This window comes from Typopeltis vanoorti, chromosome 6 (genome assembly GCF_054136105.1).
Source record: "Typopeltis vanoorti isolate ZY-2024b chromosome 6, IOZ_Tvanoo_1.0, whole genome shotgun sequence".
NCBI classification, from domain to species: Eukaryota; Metazoa; Arthropoda; class Arachnida; order Uropygi; family Thelyphonidae; genus Typopeltis; species Typopeltis vanoorti.
In genome coordinates, this window is record NC_143554.1 from 91,201,695 (window position 1) to 91,223,112 (window position 21,418).

Sequence of the window (21,418 nt, forward strand, 5' to 3'; positions counted from 1 at the left end):
GTCCAAGGAAGCAGGCAGTCACTTTATTATAATAAGTAAGTAGATTTCTAAAACATGACCTCCCTTTAGCAAATCCATGCTGTCCATCAAAGATTATACCATTGTTGTCAACCCAACTCTGGATTCTAGTTCTCACAAGCTTCTTCAACAACTTAACCACAACACCTGACACAGAGATAGGCCTATAGTTTGATGCTTGAGTTCGATCACCTCCTTTATGAAGTGGCACAATCTTGCCCTCCTTCCACTCTTTAGGAACTTGACCAAGTGCAAGACTCATATTAAAAAAATATGTCAAGGCAGGTGTCAACTCTTTGGCACATTCCTTCAGAATACGCAGTGATATATTATCAAGTCCCACAGCCTTATTTGCATCTAGTTTACTCAACTCCCCAAACACCTCTTGCTCACTTACAGTCAGTCTCTCCTCCCCATCATCAACTGCTCTCAATCTCTCCATGAAGTCACATTCACAAGATTGAAAGACCTTTATGAACTGCTCATTTAGTATCTCCACCACACATTCTGCAACAGCTGTCTTTATACCATTTCCTCCAATCAATGTCATCCTTCCATAATCATTCTTTCCTTTGCTGGCTACATATTGAAAGAACTCCCTAGGATTATTTTGGCTTCATTAGCTAACTGCTGTTCATACTTCTCTTTAGCTACTCTCACCAACCAACCAACTCACCCTCCTTGCCTGCTCTTTGTAGACCTCATGGAACTGGTTATTCCCACATCTCTTATGCTGCCTCCACAATGCCCTTTTTCTATGTATTGCATGCTTAATCTCTTTATTCATCCATCTCACACCTACCTTATTTAACCTTCACACCCTTGGAATACATTTAGACATTGCATCTACTAAATAGTTTTTGAAAATCCCCCAAGCTGCATTGATCTCTTTTCCAGCTAACTCCTCATTCCATGCTACACCCGCAAGCTGTCTCCTGAGCTCTTCATAATCACCCCCCCCCTTGTAGTTCCACATATACCCTTTTTTCACAGGGATCCTTGCACTGCTGGCAACCACCCAGGTAATCACCTCATGGTCACTTTCACCAATTGGTGGATGATTTGACACCTCATTTATAATTACATCCTCTGATGAGATGACCAAATCCAAGACCCTTAATCCTCGTGTGTCCTCTGTTACATACTGTCTGAGGTAGTTATCCCTCAAAAACTCAGGAAACTCATTTTCTTTACTTCCATTTGCTATCTCTTCATTCCAGTCTATATTGCCATAATTAAAATCACCCATAATGATCACCCTTTTCTTATTTGCTTGGCTTATTTGACTATATATTTCACTATCACCACCATCCACATTACCAGGTCTATAACAACATCCCACCAAGTATTTGATTCTGTTCACCTCTATCTCACACCATACTGTCTCAAAACCACTGGCCATATTTCCCTCTTGTATCTCTACCTTGCATGGACATAACTCTTTCTCTATCATCAATAGCACTCCACGAAACATATCATACCCTTCCATCTCTATTCCTGTCAGGATGTCGTCCTCATCTAACCATGTCTCACTTATTCCGACAATCTTTGGGTGAACAGACGCAATTAGTGCAACCATTTCATCTGCCTTGTTTCTTATACTTCTAGCATTGGTATACAAACACAACAGCTCATTTCTGGATCTACAGCTAGTTCCACTGATACCACTCACTCGATGTGATCTCTCCATGCTAGACTGGGGCTGTTTCCCTTTCTGCTTCTTCATTTTAGAACCCTTTTCAATTCCATCTGTTTCCTCTTGATCCCTGGTCATCCCATTCCTTTCCTGCCTACACATGCTCTCACCTCCTCTTGGAGCATCCACCTTTCTCATGCTGTGTACCCCTGTCCACCCTGAGCCTCTCCATTTCCCTGCTCCTCTTGCACACCCATTCCTCATTTTCTATACTCATACCACTCCCCCATTCATATCCACTTCTTCAATCTCTCCTGTCTTACTCTCCTGCTCTTCCACATCACTCCCCTCTCGATCTGATTCATTCTCCCTATTCACTTCTCTACCTTCCAGCAGCAGTCTCTCCAAGCGACTCACACCATAACCACTCAAATGCAGTCCATCGCTCCCATACAGCTCACTTCATCCCTCAAACTCATTCCACACATTAACAAACTGTACTCCCATCTCCTCACACATTTCAGCCAGAATATTATTCATAATCCTTTCTCTCTGCCTCATTTCACCACAGTCATACCTAGGCAACACACTGACTACTACCCTTCCTGTCACACTATTCTCTTTTATCTTTCCAAGCAGCTTCTTGATATTCATTCTGACATGCTCTTTGTTCTTTTTCAAATCATTTGTACCAATTAATACTATTAACTCTTTTGCTCGCTCCCGCCTCATATTCAATGCCTCAATCACTCTACTCATTTTACCGCCTGGAAAACATACCTTGTGCATTTTATCCTCTATTACACCTTTAATAATGAAGTCGCCATACAACACCACTCGCTCATCTTTCGTTAACTCTTTCATGCCATCATGATTTATTTTAATAGTTTTGACCTGAATTCTCTTAATTTCATTCCGCATCCATTTCATTTCTTGCCTCATCCAATCCAGTTCACTTTCCGAATCTTGCGACACATTCTCTCTATCATTAAATCTTTCTAACTTTCTAACTCTCGACCCCCCCTCTTCTCACTTTCCCTCTCATTCATCCTTCTTTGTTACCGTACTTTCGGTCCAACATATGTCCAACTTTCACTATCATTCTTCTCACTTTTATCTCATTCATCTTTCTTTTGTTTCAGTACTTTCAGTCCAACATGCGTCCAACTTTCGCCATCATTCATTCTTTTTTCGCTATCATTTATTCTTTCGATTTTTTTCACTTGCGATTTCTGCGTCATGCCATTTCTACTTTCGTTCATTCTCTCAATTTCGTTTCTTTCTGCCACTCTCGCCTCACTTTCGTCCCTTTTAACATCTATTATGGTTTTTAAATCGCTCTTTTTCTTTTTTTTCCTGATTTTTTAACATTTTTTCTCCTCTCTTTCTCACCATCCTTCTCTTTCAAACGTGCACGCACGACACAATCGTTACTAACACTTTCTGTCATCAATTTCATATTTGCATTCATCAGTTCCTCATTCAGGTCACACTTTGCACACACACCCTTCTTCCATCCGCACTAAACATTCACAAATCATTTATGTAATCGAAGGAATACATATAACAGATCTCACACTTAACGAAACGACTGAAATCTAAATTAAAATCATGGAATGACAATGCAGGTTACTAGGTCTAATAATAACGATTTCATAATTAAGTTTAGGCAAGAAAAATCCCCCACACTAATAATACTGGTAGCGCACAACGTTTACAGCTGCTCTTACTCAAACAATTACGCGTATATACTTAATTATTCCTAGAATAACTTATCTCAATCAGGAGCTCTCTTATACACGTCCACTGCGCTTGGTTCACTAGCACCACCCACAAAGAGGCACATGCAATGTGCCTCTTTGTGGCATTTTTCTATGTACAGTGCTCCTTAGCTAATTGAGTATATTCTATGCTCAATTATCTAAGGTGGCATTAGTTTCATTTATCGTCATCATCAAATTCCTGACATGCACACCCTCAAGGGGATGATAGTACTATGAAAAATTTACATCATTAGTAACTTCTTATCTACAATTTTCCTCCAAATTAGTCTGTTACTTGTTAAGACTCCAACATTATCAGATCTTATATTTCTATCTTCTAAGGCACTTTTTTACCATATCAGTCCACCTATATCTTGGTCTTCCTCTGGGTCGTTTTCCAGCAAACCTGGCAGAGAGCACTTGTTTTGCTAATCTTTCCTTGCCCATTCGGTTTAAGTGACCATACTATCTGAGATTAGCTCTGCTAATCTCAGGTAGTATGGTCACTAAAAGTTCTATCCTAATATCCTCATTTTTAATATGATATTGCCATTGATACCATCCGTTCACGCCTCTAATCTTTCTCGGAACTCTCATATCTGCAGTCTCTAGTCTTTGGTGAAGTGTTTTACTTCTGACCCAGCTCTCAGATCCATAAGTTAAAACTGGTTTGAACACTGTCTTGTATACTTCTAATTTAGTGTTCCAACTAATTTCTCTCTTTGGTGTTCCAATTTAGTGTTTCAACTAATTTCTCTCTTTAGTGTTCCAATTTAGTGTTCCAACTAATTTCTCTCTTATTCCATATGAATTTATTCAATTGGCTTCCTACAATACCATACCAGCTTTGTTGATTCTGTTGTCTATTTCCATATTTAATTTACCATCTTCACTAAAAATCTTGCCTAAGTAGCTGAAATGTTTTACTTGTTCCACAGGTTCTCCATTCAAAACACAGTTGACATTCTCAATGATTCTGCCTATTTTCATTGTCTTTGTCTTTTTATTGCTGACCTTCATACCACATCTATTACAACAGTTATTATTTTTAGCCAGGGAATCTTGCAGACTGGTAATGGATTTATTTAGAAGTATAATATCATCAGCATAAAGCAAAGAGCTGACATTAAAATCTCCAATTTTGATATCATGTTTAATACCACTTTCCTTCATAATGTGATCCATATAGATAATAAATAATAGAGGGGATAATATACATCCTTGTCTCACACCAGATTTAACATTAAACTGTCTTCCTGCACTTTCTTCAATTCTAACTGCTGACTTACAACTCCAATACAGACTAAGTATTGCTTGATATAATGCCCCAACGATGCCATATAAACATTGCATATTGAATAGCTTCTCTCTTATCACCTTGTCATATGCCTTTTCCTGATCGGCAAAACTTAAATACAGATCTTTGTTATACTCCCATGATTTCTTCACTATTTGTCGTAAAGTTAAGATCTGATCCTGACAGGACAGCCTCTATTTGGCCTGAATTTAGCTTGTTCTTCACCAAGCTTTTCTTCCACAATTCTTCTCAACCGTTTCTCAAGTATACTTGCATAAATCTTACCAGGAACACTCAGTGGGAAAATACCTCTGTAATTCTCATATTCAGTTTTATTTCCCTTTTTATATATGGGTACTATGAGAGCTCTACTCCAATCATCGGGAATTCGTCCCTCTGTCCAGGCCTTCTGAACTATGCAATGCAGCCCCTGCACTGCACTGCAGTGCAGTGCAACCGCTGTAAGACTTTTATACCACCATACTTCAGCATTTCTGGTCGAATATCATCTACTCCTGCTGCCTTTCCACATTTCAAGCCTTTGATGGCTTTTTTGAATACATACCTTTCATGAATACATATCCATACTTCAAGTATGGATATGTATTCATGACTGTATGTCTGCTGAGTGTTTTTTTACCACTGTGCTATCACTGCTTGTTTCGTTTAGCAATTTTTCGAAGTAATTACTCCATACTTCAAGGATATCTTTTTTTCCCGTTTTCATCACCTTTATCATCTCTAACTCCTTTAGCAGCACTCTTTCCTCCATTTCTGAGCTTCTTCAACAACCTCCATAATATTTTGCCACCTTCTTGATATTTATTTTCTATGTTCTTGCCAAAGTCCTCCCATGACTTTAGTTTAGCTAGTTTTACACAGTGTTTAGCTTTCTTACATTTGTCTCTGTATTCTCTAAGAGCACAAGCTGACTTATTTGCCAGGAACTTTTGATATGCTTTCTTCTTATCCTTCACTGCCTCTTTAACTTCCTGTGTCCACCATGGAGTTCTGATTTTTCTATCCTTGCAGACAACCTCACCACATGCCTCTCTGGCTGAATCAATCAGGATTTTCTTCAAGGCTTGCCACTGAATCTCCAAGGTTTGGTTCCTGTTCTCAATCGCTTTCATTTTTTCTTAGTTTTGATTTTTATATATTTTATCTTTTTTTTTACTGCCCATATATATATATATATATATATATATTTATCGGCAGTAAAAAAAAAGATAAAAACATTATTTAGGAAATTAAAGTCAACCTTTACAACTGTTCAACTATGATTATTATAATATGGACACCTCCATGGAGTCAGACTCATTGTGGGAGACCCACACAATCTATCATGCCTCCCCTTGAACACATTAACAGACAGAGCACTCACAACTGACTCTGGGAACCCATTCCACTCATTCACAACTCTCCAAGCAAAAAATCTAGTCCTCACACCGATACTAACCACATCTTTATTCAACTTCCAGGAATGACTCCTTGTTCTTATTCCTCTAGCCAAGTGCTGAGGGATTTATAGCTTTCCCTATAATACCCTAAAAGCAACTTAAATGTTTCTATCATATCCCTTTTTTTCTCCTGTCAACCAGCTTCTGCAACTTCCTCATCCCCCCAAAAAACCTAGGGCACCAGACTTGAGTACAGTAATCCAGATGTGGGTGTATCAAAGTCTTATAAAGAGAAATTACAACTTCCTTATCTCTACATGCTAATGTGTTCATTAATAGCCAAGTAATCTTATGGGCTACCTTAGCAATATGCCTGCTAAACTTTAACTCTGTCTTGTGGGTGTGTGTGTGTGGATTGCAGAAGTTGGTTGATAGGAGAAAAAAGGGATATGATAGAAACATTTAAGTTGCTTATAGGGTTTTATAGGGAAAGCTATAAATCCCTCAGCACTTGGCTAGAGGAATCATAAATCTGTAGGAATCATACATCACAGCTTGTAATGCATTTTTTCAAAATGCATAACTTTACATTTGCGTAATGAGGCTTAAGTGCTGTGAGGACATTATGTTGGAGGTTTAATGGAATATTTTCAGCACTGGGAAAGGATTAAAACTAATTTTAATGCTTCCAATATTTCGTTTCAGCTCTGAGACATCTTGAGGGATTACAAATAACTTTTAACAACACACTCTAATACAATACAGTACTGAGTTAAACATGTGGGTGACTCTAAAGTCCTATCTAAGTGGTGTGCCCTCTATGGACTTTTGTAGGTGGCCTAGGTTATAATGTGGGATCTCTGATTAAAAGAGGGTACTTTTTTAAGTAATCCTTAATGCCACAGAATATAATCGAAAAATGGAGATTATTCTCCAAGATCACACTATCTTCATCCCACTAGAATATGATCCCACAAAAACTCAAGTTAGAAAATGAGAAAACTTATTCCTGGCTGCCAGACATTATAAAAAAACTCAAACCTTTCAATTCTTGTTCCCCCCAGATATATAGTTTATGAAAAATCCACAAACCTAACCCCCCCCCCCCTTAAGACCTATAGTAGATGCTGCTGATGCACTTTGCTACAAGCTGTCAAAGCAGCTGGCAAAGTCTCTGACCCCCCCCCTCCTCTCCCTGGTCTTATGACATCCTATGTAAAAACCTCTACCCATTTTAAAACCTTAATTGAAAATCTAACTTTAAATAATACAGACATATTGGTAAGCTTTGACATCACCTCATTGTTTACCAATATTCTCTTAAATGAAACTTTAACACTGTTAAAAAAAGTTCTTCCTTCTGATATCTTAGAGCTCTTTTCCTTTGCCATCAATTCAGGTTATATTTCTTGGAAGAACAAAATCTACAAACAGATAGAGCGAACAGCTATTGGTTCCCCCCCCCTCTCACCCACCCTCTTGCCAATTTTTACATGGAAAATTTTGAAAAAGGAGCCATAGACTCAGCCCCTCTCAAACCTTCTACCTGGCTAAGATATGTTGATGATGTGTTCTCTATTTGGCCTCATGGCCCAGACACATTAGACTCCTTCTTCAGTCACCTCAATATCCTACATCCAAGAATCCAGTTTACAATGGAAAAGGAAAATAACAATAGTTTACCATTCCTAGACAGCTTAGAAACATGCTTTCCTAATGGTAACCTTTCCTTCTCTGTATATAGAAAACCTACTCACACAGGCAGATACATTCACAAACTCTTCCACCACTACTACCACCCCTCTCAACAATATTGTATTATTAAAACTCTAATAGATCCCCACAAGCTTTGTTCCAGATACCACCCTTTCAACCAAACTCAACCATATACACAACACCTTCCTTTCCAATGGCTACAGTGATTACAGAATTAAAAAAAATAAGCAGTTCCTCCCCCCATTCCCCAGCCATCTCTTCAGAAGGACTTCTGAAATACCATCACCATACCCTACATCCGTGGCACATCAAAAAAAAAAAAAAAAAAAGATCCTTAAAAAAGTATAACCTCCACACAGCATTTAAGGCCCCACCATAAACTTACTACCCTTATCCATTCTGCCAAAGATCAGCTCCCTCCACTCTCAGTGCCTGGAGTATATAGAGTACCTTGTTCCTGCAAGCTGGCTTACTTTGGACAGAGAAACAGATCACCAACAATCCATTTAGAACACAAATCATACATCTGCAATCATGACTATGGTCAATCTGGCTTTGCAGACCATGTTTTGGAATACAACCCACAGGATCTCCTGGAGAAAACCACCATCCACCATCATAGTAAATTCAAAAAAGAAAAACTATTTTTAGAGTCTGCATTGGCACTCAGAAATCAACCAAATTTAAATAATTACTGTTGCATAAAACTTCTCAGAATTTGGGAAACTTTAATGATCAGAGATCCCACATTACATCGTAGGCCACCTACAAATGCCCATAGGGAGGCGCACGACCTAGATAGGACTTTGTATTCCCTGAAGATATCTCAGTGACTGAGACAAAATATTGGAAGCATTAAAATTAGTTTTAATACTTTCCCAGTGCTGAAAATATGCCATTAAACCTCTAACATGAACTTGACATTTCCCCACATTAAACTGATACCCATTACATTTTGTCCATACTGAGAGCCTACTTAAATCATCCTGCAAACTTTCCACATTGCCTTGATTAACTATTTACTCTACCTATTTTTGCATCATCATCAAACAACAGAATATTTCCTTTCAGGTTATTTCTTATGTCATTTATATACAAATTAAAAAGCAATGGTCCCAGCAGTGAACCTTGTGGCACACCACTGTTTTTGCCTCAATTCTGCTCTACCATATACGGCTTTTCAATATCTGTCCAGCAGCCACCCTCTTATCAACTTAACCCATGTCATATCCACCCCCATTTGTTCTACTTTGTGTAACAGAGTTCCATGCAGCATTCTGTCAAATGCCTTTGTAAAATCATTGTATAGCCATTTCTGCTATCTAACTCAGCTTTTTATTCTATTATAAAAAGTTAGTAAATTACTAAGGCATGACTGACACTTCACAAAGCCATGTTGACCCTCATACAGTATCATATTTTTATCTACTCATCCTAATTCTCTTTTTGACCAAATTTTCTAGTACTTTTACCACCATATCTGATATACTGATTAGTCTATAATTTGCTATTGCAGTCTTAAAACCTCCCTTATGCAAGGGAATTATTTGTCCTCTTTCCACTTCCTTAGAACTCTACCGTTGCTGAGACTTAAATTAAAGATCCTACTAAGAGGTATTGTCAATTTCCTTGCACATTCTTGCAAACCTCTAGCCGATATCCCACAGCTGTATTTACATTGAGACTCTGCAATATCCTAAGAACCTCCAATTTATCCACCTCTGTTCCCACCATAAGCTTGCTAGGATGATATACCCTTGCAAAGTGGTCACTCAGTAACTCAACTATTGCTTCTGTCTCCTCGTGGTCATCTCTTGTTAAAGTTAATCTTCCATAGTTATTCTTCTTCTTACTTGCACACATAACAAAAGAACATTTTGGTATTTCCTTTGGCCTGCTCAGCTGGATTCTTCTCATAATCTGATTTTGTCTTGCTTGCCGTACTGGTCATCTTTCGTGCCTGAGCCTGTACTGTTCATGAGTTTTCTGGTCACCTTTCTCCTTGTATAACCTCCATAGCATTTTCTTCTTCTGCAGCTCATATCTAATGATATTACTCATCCATCTAACTCCTACCTGATTAAACTTCATTATCTCAGTTATACAAGTTAATATTGCTTCCTCTAGATGGCCCTTAATGATATTCCATGCACTATTAACATCCTTACCCTGCATGTGTTTTATGCCATGGCACAGGTCTTAGCTTCTTCCTAAGCTTGTCATAATCTCCTGCCTTTTAATTCCACATTTAATTCCTGATGCCAGAAGTATCAGGAACAAGAGGACCACATTGCCCCCAATTGGGGGAAATGTGGTGGTCCCCTTTGTTATGGATAGCTCTTTGATCCTATGACCAGGTCCAATACTCTTCCACTCTAGTCTCACTCCTTCACATTCTTCCTTAAGTAATTATCTCTGAGTAGGTATATAAATCCTTTTTCCTGCCTGTCATGTTATCTTTTTTCCAGTCTATATCTGCATAGTTGCATTCCCACATAATAATTACTCGATCTGTACTCATTGTGCTAATTTGGTGATACATGTCTTCCAGATCATCTATGTAATTCCCTGGCCTATAGCAACAACCAACTGTATATTTTGTCGTACTGGCCTTATTCTCACACCACACTGTTTCAAATGAACAGTCACCCTCCTGCCTATCTCCTAAGTGGATGCATTGGCTGCAATGCATCCACTGTCATCAGCAGTACTCCTCCCCTATCCTATCTTCTCTGAAAATACTAAACCCTTCACATTCTGTCCCTGTAACTACTATTGTGCAAGGAAATTGACATCATCTGCTGTTAACCAAGTAAACTTCTCACTAATGCCTATAACTTTTGGCAAGTTGCACTAACCAATACCCAAAACTCTTCCATCTTGTTCCTGATACTTCTGGCATTAGTATATAGAAACTGCAGCATCCCTTTATGCCCATTTACTTACTCATTTACTTTCTGAATTGACTACTTTATTGAATAGTTTTGCTTGAGAGAAAGAGAGTAGATTCCTTACCCGGTCATTCTCACACTGACTCGCTTCATGGTGGCCTTTGTACAAACTCACTTGCTTCCACCCTAATTGGTTAAATTCAGCATGCTTGGTGAACAAAGTTCTCTCTAGACACCTAATCTTATAAACCTTAAAAACCTAATCTTAAAAACAAAATCAAGAACAGATCTTATGAAACTGTAGTTTTCTATAGCAGTCAAGTTAACAAAAAGAGTATTAATTCCAAATGAATCTTAGGTTTAATAAATTTATATTATACCCTTCAGAAAGACGATTAATGATAATTCTCGTGGAAAGGCTTAGACATTGGTTATGCATTTTTACTAAATAGCTTCAGGAAATTACAACGTATACTAGTACATTAAAAATTTTAATACATTTCCAATATTTCAGCAACGTCACGTTGCCATTTTCACAGGAACTTAAAAATAAGACACGTGCATGCAAGCTTAACAAACAGTAAATGAGGACGAAGCAGGAGTCTATTCTTTCTCCTAAAAGTCCTGATGGTGCCCCCTAGCAGGCAATGTTGGTATTCTTGGGTGATTGGGCTGAAGGGCTTCTGATGTAGGTTTCCCAAATTTGGGGCAGTCTCATGCAACCAAATTTATTGAGGTTTGGATTGTTTCTTAGGGCTGAGGCTGATTCCATGAAAAGCCTTTCGTATTTGAATTTACTACGGTGTATTATCGCGGCTTTCTCCATGATATTCTATGGCTTTTGCCATGGAATATCATGGCAAAACCAGAGTGGCTGTATTGGTGAAACTGGATGTAGTCCTTGTATTCTGAAATTCTGATATTAGCTGTCCTGCCTGTTTGGCCAAAGTAGGACAGCTTACAGCTGCAAGGGACCTGGTATACCCCAAGTAGGTCTAGGGGGGGGGGAAAGGTTGGTCTTTAAAACTCTGCCCCACAAAAACCAACCATATGGCTTTGCTATGTTGATGATGCGCTCACTATTTGGCCACATGGCTCCGATGCACTCCTCTCCTTCCTAACACACTCAAACAACCAACACCCCAGAATCAAATTCACCCTGGAAGAAGAAAAAAACAATTGCCTTCCTTAGACACACTAGTCACCTGCCAGCCTGATGGAACCTTGGTTTTCTCAGTCTATAGAAAACCCACCCATACAGGCAGATACATTCATCAACAATTCCTTCCCCCCTCCACAATAATATGGAGTCATTAAGACACTATACAACAGGGCTAAAGTTATCTGTTCAAATGACAATGCCCCAACCCCAAAAAAAATCCAAAATAAATTGAAACCAATAATCCCCCCCCCACCCTCTCACAACAAGGATTACTCTAAATCCATCATCATACCCTATATCTGAGGCACTTCGGAAAAAATTACGAAAATCCTAAAAAAACATGACTTAACGTCTTGTTACAGACCACATAAAAAAATTGGTTCTACTAAAGACCCCCCCCCCCCCCTCCGAGACCTACCTGGGGTATACCAGGTCCCTTGCAGCTCTAAGCTGTCCTACTTTGGCCAAACAGCAGGACAGCTAATATCAGAATTGCAGAACACAAGGACTACATCTAGTTTCACCAATACAGCCACTCTGGTCTTGCAGACCATGTGCTGGATACCCGCCATAGAATACGGTGGAAGAAAGCCACGATAATACACCGTAGTAAATTCAAATACGAAAGGCTTTTCATGGAATCAGCCTCAGTCCTAAGAAACAATCCAAACCTCAACAAATTTGGTTGCATGAGACTGCCCCAAATTTGGGAAACCTACATCAGAAGACCTTCAGCCCAATCACCCAAGAATACCAACATTGCCTGCTAGGGGGCACCATCAGGACTTTTAGGAGAAAGAATAGCCTCCTGCTTCGTCCTCATTTACTGTTTGTTGTGCTTGCATGCACATGTCTTGTTTTTAAGTTCCTGTGAAAAATGGCAACGTGACATTGCTGAAATATTGGAAATGTATTAAAATTTATTTTAATGTACTAGTATACGTTGTAATTTCCTTAAGCTATTTAATAAAAAAATTAATGATAATATATATATATTATATATAAATTATCCATTATCCAATGTTACATCGGATAATGGCAATAATGTGGAGGACCCTGACATGCAGAAATAGAGTAGTTATGATGTTGTATAAGGCCTCGATCAGGCCTCATATGGATTATTGTGCACAGATTCAGTTGCCTGGTTTTCATGGTGAGGAGGATATGTTGGAAAGGGTCTAGAGAAGATTCACAAAAAGTGGTCAGTGATCTTTGGAATGTGGAGTACGAGGAGAGGGTCCTCCACATCGGGGGGGGGGGGATTGAGACATAAGCTATTCAGGGGTTGTTATCAGGTTGACATGGAAGAGATTTTTCATAGAATGGGAGATGGGATAGAACAGGAGGTCACCACTGAAAACTATATAAGTAGGGTGTGAGCAGAGGAGTGAGGACAGGTTCTTTGAATGGGGAGTGTTAGTGAGTAGAATGCATTGCCTGAGTGTTGTGAATGTAGATACATTGAATCAGTTTAAGGCACTGTTGAATGAGCATGTGTGCAATAGTGTGTATCTCCCATGATGAGTTTCTTACTCCATGGAGGTCAGATGTTAATAATATATTCAATAAAATAAATTTATATTATCATTAATTTTTTTAACAAAAAAATTAAATATTCAACTTTGATAATACTTTGATATTGTTATTACTTTGGTTTATAGGGGAACAGCAACCTATCAACTGTTATTAGAAGCAGGAGGAAGTGCAGATTATGAGACACTCTATGAAAATGAGAAAAATATACAGTTTGATGATCCTGTGAATATTCAGTTTACTTCAGTAAGTAAATAATTAAACTAAATTAGTTTAATGAAGTGGTCATAAAACAAGTATTGTAAAAGAAATTTTTTAATTCTTTTATTATTATTATTATATATAGTGTTCCCTCTAGTATCTGAAGACATTTTCAGTGAATGCTAACCATCAGTTGTACAATACTTATTATGCCTCTCCTTAATCTCATTCTCTGACAAAGAATTCATGACCACCATCACCACCACCACTGGCAATTTATACCACTCACTCACCACCCTCTAAGCAAAAAATCTAATTATCATGCTTGCCTCACTCTTACGTAACTTATTTTTGTTATATATTTGTTTTACTGAATTCGACAGTTCGGTGAGTTAATGGTAAAAGATTTATATATTAGTGAGTACAGTGAAATAATAAAGGATTAAAGAAAAAAGATCATCTAAGTTCACTGGTTAGTCTTTTATTTTGCATATAGAATTCAGTTTTGCATGAATAATAGTTTTAAATTAAATAATACAGATTTCACTGATGCAATTTTTATTATTAACAAGAATTTTTATCCCAGTATCAAATGCATCCTATTCAACAGTCTATTCAACAATGAAAAACATGTTAACTACATACATGATATAGAGTGACATAGTCTAAATACATTAAGGTTCTAATAAAATAACTTTAATAAGAGATCATTAGTTAATTAAAAAATGAAAATAAATGATTAAATAAATAAAATTAATTCTGGAACTTGTGAAGAACTATTTCTTATAAAAGAAGATAATTTTAATCCATTTTCTATTGAAATTTGGATGATGTAGCAAAGTTTCACAACTTTATTTATGTAAGTGTTCTATGAGATAATTACTTTTTATGGAGAATCTTAATTTTCTTCCAAAAGGATTTGATGTCTAGTGGAGATAGCATGTTTCTGAAAGACCCAGTTGTTCTGGCTCATAGAATTTAATATTGTCTAGATGTTCATCATGACACATGCTGCTGATCTACCTGTTTGGCTAAAATATGATAATCCACACTGGAAAGGAATTTGATACATTCTAGGGTGGACTAAAAGTGAAAGTTTATCTTTTACAAAGCCTAAAAAAGTAGAAATCTTGTTAATAGGTGAAAGGACACTTGTAGGCCAGCAGATTTAAGTGGTTTGGCTATACTTTCAGAAACACTGTTAACATAAGGAATACCAACAGAGTGGACCATGTCTGTATCACTATCATGATGAGAAGTAGATAAAAAAGGAAACTCTATAACTATCAGTGATTTTGTTGACATAAGATTCGGTAAAGCCAATTAGCAAGGAAAATAGACTGGATGTGATCTGGAGCAAAAATTACAAATTCACTGCATAAGCACAGCATTTGCAGTGAATAATATATGTATTATAAAAAGTGTTAACTATTATTCATGCAAATTAATAATAGTAATGGGTATCCTACTGTTATTATTATTATGCGACATCACCATGGAGTATAAGGACTCATTGCAGGAGAGCACTCTATATCACACACACACAATGCCACATACTGCTTAATCCTCTATCTTTACATTATGCCATCTACTGCCAATGATAACATTTTTGTCTTTTAATTGCTTGCTTCTCTGTCCAGTTTGCTTATGTGTGGGGGGAAAAAAAAATCCCAAGTTTTTAGAGGAATAGGGTGGGGGGGGGAACTCTGCTACCTCTAAATGTGTTAGAGAATGGGTTAGATGACTCAATTTTAATTGAAAAGTTTATTTAAAGGTTCTGTTTATCATGATGAGAATAGAACTCAGGTATTTTCCTATTCACAAAGCACATTTCCCAAAATTATTCCAATCGTATGTGGTGGCTTATAAGTTATGACAGGATTTAAATATTTAATAACTTTTTTATTTATTAATTATTTTTATTTTTTGTTATAATGAAATACAGAACCCAGAGATTTTTTTATTATTATTTATGAAAAACTACTTATTTTAAATCTCTTCATGACTTATGAGCCAACCCGTATATACAGGATGGCCCATAAATCATGAAGGGGTTTTAACATTTAATAATTTTATTTGAGGTGGGACTAACATGGCACAGAGTGAAAGTGGTGTTGCACATCTAAGTTTGTCTTTAGATTTTATAGACTTATCTTTTTTATATTTTTTATAGACTTATCTTTAAAAGACTTATAGATAAGTCTTTTATTTTATTGAATATTAGTAATTTTAGTAATTATTTTTGGTTATATCTTATTTATTTTAGACTAAAATTTGTGTGTGTGTGTGTGTGTGTGTGTTTCAGAGATTCAATTCAGGATATCATTTAGAAAGCATTTTGGCACTGATGTGACAAGAAGATATGAATGAGTTGTTGAAAGAACCAAAAATGAAGAGTAAGGAAGTAAAGATTGTGAGTCTGCAGCATCAGTTTGATAGGACAGAGTTGAGAAGAAAGGCCATGATTGCTAATGAGTCAATGAGAAGATTGTGCAGTTTATAGATGTATGGAGTGAATTTAATGGATGAAAGGACTTGCATATGCCCTGATGGACTACATTTGAATGGTTTTGGAGTTTTGGAGTTGATGTTTGGAGAAAGTGTTAAGTGAGTTAGAGTTTGGAAGGGCAAAACCAGGGAAATTAAAGATGTGTGGATGCAAACAGTTTTGCAATGCGGAATGCAGTTAGACAGGTTTCAGATTTGAGTAGGCAGGTAATCACATTACATAAAGGCAACTGCGGGTCCAAGGGGCTGTTGAAATGCATGCACATGAATGCCAGACGTATCAGAAATAAGGGAGAGGTGTTTTTGGCATTTGTCAGCTCAACGTGGCCAAAAAATGATAGGCATCAATGAGACCTGATTAACAGAAAATGATGTAGTTACAGGGATAGAATGTAAAGGGTACTGCGTTTTCAGGATGGATAGAGTGAATAGGATAGGAGGTGGGGTTTTATTGATGATAGCTGAAGAAAAACAATTTATAACCAACAAAATTAGAAATTAAAGAAGATTTTAACCAAATTAAATGGATATTGAATCCAATATTATTTCTTAGCCGAATAAGAAACTCAAAGATAGAAAATCTGATGCCGAATATAGAAAGCTATAAAAGTTCTTTGAGTCCAAGCATAAGCCAAAACCTGGTACATGCTGGGGCAACTCATAGTAAAGATGGAGTAAGCTCCGATCACTGTCCTTAGTATTTTCCCATAATGTAAAACACAACTCCTAGGAGACGTATGTTGTTATACATCTCCTGCACAATGCCATCTACTGTCCACTCCTAGATTTTCTATCTTTGAGTTTCTTATTCGGCTAAGAAATAATATTGGATTCAATATCCGTTTAATTTGAATAAATTTACCTCACCGAAGTGAAGCCTATTGACTCTTTATCTCAGTAATTTAGTAGTGCACCTTTTGGCAAAGAAATACAGTAAAGAAATAAGCTCTGCACTACTGCAACCTCAGTATTTACATCTGGATCTACCTACTCACTGATGAGACCTCAAAAAAGGTCGAAACTGGTCTGGATTGACCTTCCCCCTCCCCCCCCCCCATAATGTATAACAACATACATCTCCTAGGAGGTGTGTTTCACATTATGGGAAAATACTAAGGACAGTGACTGGAGCTTACTCCACCTTTACTATGAGTTGCCCCAGCATGTACCAGGTGTTGGCTTATGCTTGGACTCGCCGAACTTTTATAGTTTTCTATATTCGGCATAAAACTCTTATATTTTTTATATTTGAGTTTCTTATTCGGCTAAGAAATAATATTGGATTCAATATCCACTTAATTTGAATAAATTTACCTTGCCGAAGTGAAGCCTATTGGCTCTTTATCTCAGAAGATTTTAGTTTTGGGAGTGGGGATGGAGATGGTTTTTTGATTCTTTCTGGTGTGAGATAGAGGCCAATAGGACAAAGTATATTGTTGGTTGCTGCTATAGATCAGAATGTACACAGGACGATTTAGATACCATGTATTGGTAGATTAGCATAATGAAAGCAGGCCAAACAAGTATTATGGGAGACTTCAACTATGGGGACAGATTGGAGGGAGGAAAGGGGGGAATTATTATTATTATTATTAGCCACCCCTAGGGAGTCAAAGACTCATCAAGGCAGGGCACCTGCTCTACAACTCTGTCTCCACCACTCAACCTCATGCATTCGTCATCATCTACACCATTGCCATCTATTGTCCACCACCACCACTACTATTTTCGCAGACAATCACAAACATCCAGCCCATAGCAGGATTCGAACCCGCAGCGTTTTGGTCCGAGAGCGGATGCTCTAACCACTTGGCCAACCAGGGGCTGGCAAGAATGGCAAGATGGAAGTAGAATTTATACAGTTGCTAAGATGTAATTACCTGAAATTACAGTTATAGAGGGGACCAGGGATTTGAGAATGTTGGATCTAGTAATAGCATCTGAAGATATATCCATAACCAAGGCAGACACTCTACTTCACATTGGGGAGAGTGACCATGTAGTCTTGTTCTGAGAAGTTGCTAAACATGTGATATTCTCTGTCAAGAAATGGTTTATGATGAACTATAAAGCTGGTAATTATGACAGACTTAGAGGCATCTTGGCACAGAGCCATGACTTGAGAAGCTACAAGGAAAGGATGTCAATAGTGCATGGGAAGTAGTCAGAGATTGTTTGAGAGTAGCAGCATCAGACTGCATATCCCAGGTCAGGAGGGTAAACTGAGTGGGGATTAAGTAGATGAGTAGAGATCTAAAACAAAAACTGCAAAAAAGAGAAAAGACTGGAGGGAATATAAAGAAAGAGGTAATCCAAATATACTCATGAGCAATACAAAATGCAAGCAAGCAAGAAGGGTGACAAGAAGGGTAAGAAAGGCCAAATCAGATTATGAGAGATAATTAGCTAAGCAGGCCTAAGTAAATACAAAAGAGATTTTTCGTTATATAGCAAGTAAGAGGGAAAATGACTATGGTAAGATGACGTTAATCAATACTGATGGTAGGAAGATGACAGAGGCAAAGAAATAGTTGAGTTTCTGAGTGATCATTTTGCAAAGGTATATCATCCAGATGGTGATTTTGCAGTTGATGATGTGACAGAGATTTGAATCTGCAGCCTTTTGGCCCAAGAGCGGATGCTCTAACCCAGGGGTGGCCAACCTTTTATAGTTCATGTGTCAATTTTTTCATTTTTAGTTAAGATGTGCCATACAAACTTATTCCACTTTTCAGCGCTTTTAAAATATGGTAATATGGATATATTTAACAGTTATGCATAAAATGATTTATTATATATATGGTAATATAGACACTTTTAGCAGTTTTAAATAAAAGAATTTCATATAAAGACAAGATAAACATTAATTATTTCATTGACTTTTGAAATTGCTTTGCTTTTGCTAAGCTTGTAATGTTTGGAGTTAAATCAGTCACAGAAAGCATCAAATAGATTTTCAAATTTGAATCAGTCAGTCGCGACCGTAGTTTGTTCTCGATCATTTTCATTGATGAAAATGCTTGTTCGCATCTGTATGTAGTTCCAAAACGACAGATATAACTCTGAGCAAATTTTATCAGTTCTGGAAAATGTTCATATGGCAATGATCGCCAGAAATTAATTATATCAGAAGCATCTGGGAGTGATAGAAGTTCATTAAATTTCATTTTCAATAAAGAATTGGTTCTGAGATCAGTAAGTTCCATTTGTATGTTACTAGGCATCATCAAGATTTTTTGTTCAGTAAGTGAAAAGGGATTTATAAATGCAAGTATGCAGTCTTCTTCTTCTGCAAAGTCGCTAAAACGAATGTTAAAGAACTCTTGCAATAATCTGTTTCTCAGTATATTCTGTAAAGTTGCCACTATTTTCAACGGATTCACTATGTTCTTTTAAATGTGGAAATTGACTTAAATCCCCATTTTCTAACTGGGAGATGAGCAGTTTTAATTTCATTTTGAATGCACTGATGTCATTTACTAAACTAGGAAGCAATTTGTTCTCGCCCTGCAGTTTCAAATTTAGATCATTGAGGTGGCTGGTAACATCAACTAAAAATGCTAAATCAAATAGCCATTTCTCATCACACAAATAGGGCTTTTTCCTCATGCAACTCATCCTTCTCTTCCAGAAAATTACGAACACTTTCTTTCAGCTTCCAAAATCTACTGAGAAGTCCTCAGTAGATTTTGCCTGCGCACCTCACAATGAAGGATTAGATCACTATATTCCATATCTAGCAGTTCACAATATTCTCTGAATTCTCTTCTGTTTAACCCTCTTGCTCTAATTTTATTCACACACTTTACAACTGGTATCATAACATGCTTCAAATTTAGAGTTTTTCCACACAGAGATTCTTCATGTATAATACGGTGATACTTTAGTAGAGAACGACCTAAAAACCTTTCAAGTAAAGTTACAGTCCCAGAAACTCTACCTATCGTTGACGGTGCTCCATCAGTGCAAACACTGATGAGCTTTTATATAAACTTGGTTTTAATCCTATTTCCCAAGTAAGCAAACAGGCAAGAAAGTTAAGTTTGCATCTGCAAGTAGTGCAAGTCCAAGGCAACTCATGGTAGGGCCAGTCTGATTGATCAGATCGATCTATAATTGGAAACTTCTATCCTAGAAGAACTATTCTCATGGAGTGTTACTATTTTGCTTTCTTTCCATCTCTTAGGAACCCTACTCACTGCAAGACTTTCATTGAACAACCAGGTCAAGGGCATAGCTAACTGTCATGTACGTTCCTTAAGAATAAATGGTGATATGTCATCCATTCCCACATCCTTATTAACACCTAACCCAATTGCCACCTGATACACTCTGATTCTTTCACTTCCAATTCTCCTAATACTTGCCTCCTTTCTATATATATTGCATGTGCATTATTTACACCAGTATGAGATACACTGATAAAGTGCTTGTTCAATAATTTCACTATATTATTTGCAACTGTCATTCTGCTGCAATGATTGTCCATTACTGTCAGTCTACCATAAATATTTTTTTTCTTGCTTGCCATATAGCAAAAAATTCCCTTGAGTTAGTTTTGGCCTGACCAGCCAATCTCCAAACATACTGCACCTTTTCTTTTTTTACATTGCTTGTCACCTTCTTAGACTGCACTTCCATACCCTTCATTGATTCAATCACCACCAACTGTCTAGTACCTCCTCCATAGCATTTTCTTTTCCAACACATAAAAAAAAAAAAAATAAGCTAACGCCTTTTTCCCTTATTCCTTATTCCCGTATACGGGAGTAGGCGAGGCCATTTAGCCCTATCTAACTTTTGGAGACTGAGTGGGCAGTTCAATCTCCACTGGTACCCAATCAGAGACAGATGGCCCAAGGCTATCACTAATTAAGCGGTACGCAGTGAAGAGAGACGGCTCAAATGTGCCGCCATCTCGTGGTCTCTAACCCTAACACAATATATTTAATGTCTGAAATAATGTGGGTTCTACGGTCGATTTTCTTGAGTTTACAGGACGAAAAACCCGAGTTTCCGGGAGGAAAAACCTGCTTGCCCGTGCCAGAGATCGACTAACTCGGGAACCGGTCGAAAAAAGGCTTAGAAAAATTTCCTCTAGTCGCCGACTAGACTCGAAACCAAGTCTTCCTTCGTGCGGCCAAGCGCGGTGGTGTGCAAACGCCACATCCACTGAGCTACACAGGCTCTTTTTCCAACACAGCTTGCTGGATTTCACTCCTACTGTATTTACTCACTTAATTCATTGTAATATTTTCATGCACCGTTAACATCATTTCTGCTCAGCTCATCT

General features: G+C 37.5%; 1 protein-coding gene across 2 annotated transcripts in view; it reads left to right on the forward strand.

Annotated features, from left to right (window-relative positions):
* The window catches only part of LOC150105701 (medium-chain acyl-CoA ligase ACSF2, mitochondrial-like), a 398,514-nt gene that overhangs the window by 145,725 nt on the left and 231,371 nt on the right, over positions 1–21,418 (forward strand). For both annotated transcript variants that reach the window (XM_090394306.1, XM_090394307.1), the window contains exon 7: positions 13,545–13,662. In XM_090394306.1, coding sequence (XP_090250432.1) covers positions 13,545–13,662 — 118 coding nt within the window. The remainder of the gene's footprint in view (positions 1–13,544; positions 13,663–21,418) is intronic.